The sequence below is a fragment of the Sphaeroforma arctica genome (genome assembly GCF_001186125.1).
Source record: "Sphaeroforma arctica JP610 unplaced genomic scaffold supercont1.11, whole genome shotgun sequence".
Taxonomy (NCBI): domain Eukaryota; class Ichthyosporea; order Ichthyophonida; genus Sphaeroforma; species Sphaeroforma arctica.
The window spans coordinates 174,433-175,843 of record NW_014040547.1 but is presented as its reverse complement, the minus strand read 5'-3'; the positions used below and the strand labels follow the sequence as shown (position 1 = coordinate 175,843).

The following is a 1,411-nucleotide window of genomic DNA, read 5'->3' as shown; positions in this document are numbered from 1 at the left end:
TTTAGACTGACCGGAGGTCGTATTTCTACACATGTATGATGGAGAAGTAGTAGTGGTGGAATGTTTTTGCTATATATTTGGCTAGTATTGGGTGTAAAGTCTATTGGTGTTTCATTTGCGTGAGGTCTTTAGGAATAATCCTAATTGTTCTGTCTCCTCCTGTGATAAGAAGTATTGGTGCCTCTTTGTTTGGTAGATCCAGTATTTCGAAACATTGAGAGGTATTCTTTCCCCCATAATTAATATCACATACCTGGGTTGATCCTGTTTATTCAATTCTCGCATCTGTTTATGCTAGTTGTATGTAGCCCGGTTGCGCTCTGACTGATATATATGCTTTAGTTACTATACCTTTGTCCGTAAATGAGCGTTGTGCACCTGAGTCTATTAGTACAGTGTATATGTTGCAATTAGTTCGTATATCAATGTGTAATCTTTGATCTCATGGTGCGGAAAGCAAGAATAAAGGTTGATAATTTACATCATTTCTGTTTGTTAGCAACGTTTCGTCATCTACATTTATATTTAGCCTGTCAGCCAGGTCAATCATGTTTGCTTCCGCCCAATAGCTTTTTCAGAACTATCGCTATATGTTATATCCTCTACCTTTTCGGAGGTGAGAGACAGTCTAGCTAGTTGCATATCGTTCTTGGCACGCTCCTCCGCCTTCTTGTTCTGATTCGATGCCTTCATAGGACACAGGCTTTACAATAAGGACGTGCACGTTTTTTCGCGTGCCTCTTTCTTTTCTTGGGGCTGTCCTGTTGGTTTCGTCTGTCTTAGTGCGCCATTGTCTGGTTTATGACGTTTGGCAACAGTGGTTGTAGTGTTCTGTGTTAAGCTGTGAGTAGCCACGTTCGATTTGTATATATTACGCAATCTGTGCAAACGATTTTCTTGTACTTTGGCTGCTGCTCTTATGGTTGCTTCGGTAGGAGAGTATAACACATTATGTTTCATATTTTCTAAGCGATCACCACTTCCATCAGGCAGTTTGTCTGATTTAATGATTGCGTTTACCTTCTCTTGCTGTCCATAGTACATGAGTACCATGTATCTCGCTATCTTGAGGAGTTGTGTGTGTATTGGCTCCTTGCCCGTGTTTCGGTAACGCTCCTCTAACACTTGCATTGTTTTATGCAACCGCTCTGTGTGCACCTCTACGTTCAATGACCTGTTCTTCATGCCATTGAGAAACTTATCTATCAAATTTTCCACTGAGTGATGTCTGAGTCTATCAATAATAATTGTAGTGCTTTGTGACTTGCGTTTCTGAATCACGCTAAAATAATTACATCTTCCAATTTTAGATTTTTTTTAAAAATCGATCTTATACAATAGAGAGTGGAGACTATTGTAAACATGTTGGTGGTTTCTCTATGATATGTTCCCACCAAAATATAAAGATATA

General features: G+C 39.3%; 1 protein-coding gene across 1 annotated transcript; it reads right to left on the bottom strand.

Moving 5' to 3' along the window:
• Positions 1–461: 461 nt before the first annotated feature.
• On the bottom strand, positions 462–1,198 carry SARC_00393 (hypothetical protein). Its single transcript, XM_014305935.1, has one exon. It carries the CDS (start codon positions 1,183–1,185, stop codon positions 706–708), a length of 480 nt encoding a protein of 159 aa, XP_014161410.1. The 5' UTR covers positions 1,186–1,198; the 3' UTR covers positions 462–705.
• Positions 1,199–1,411: the final 213 nt, after the last annotated feature.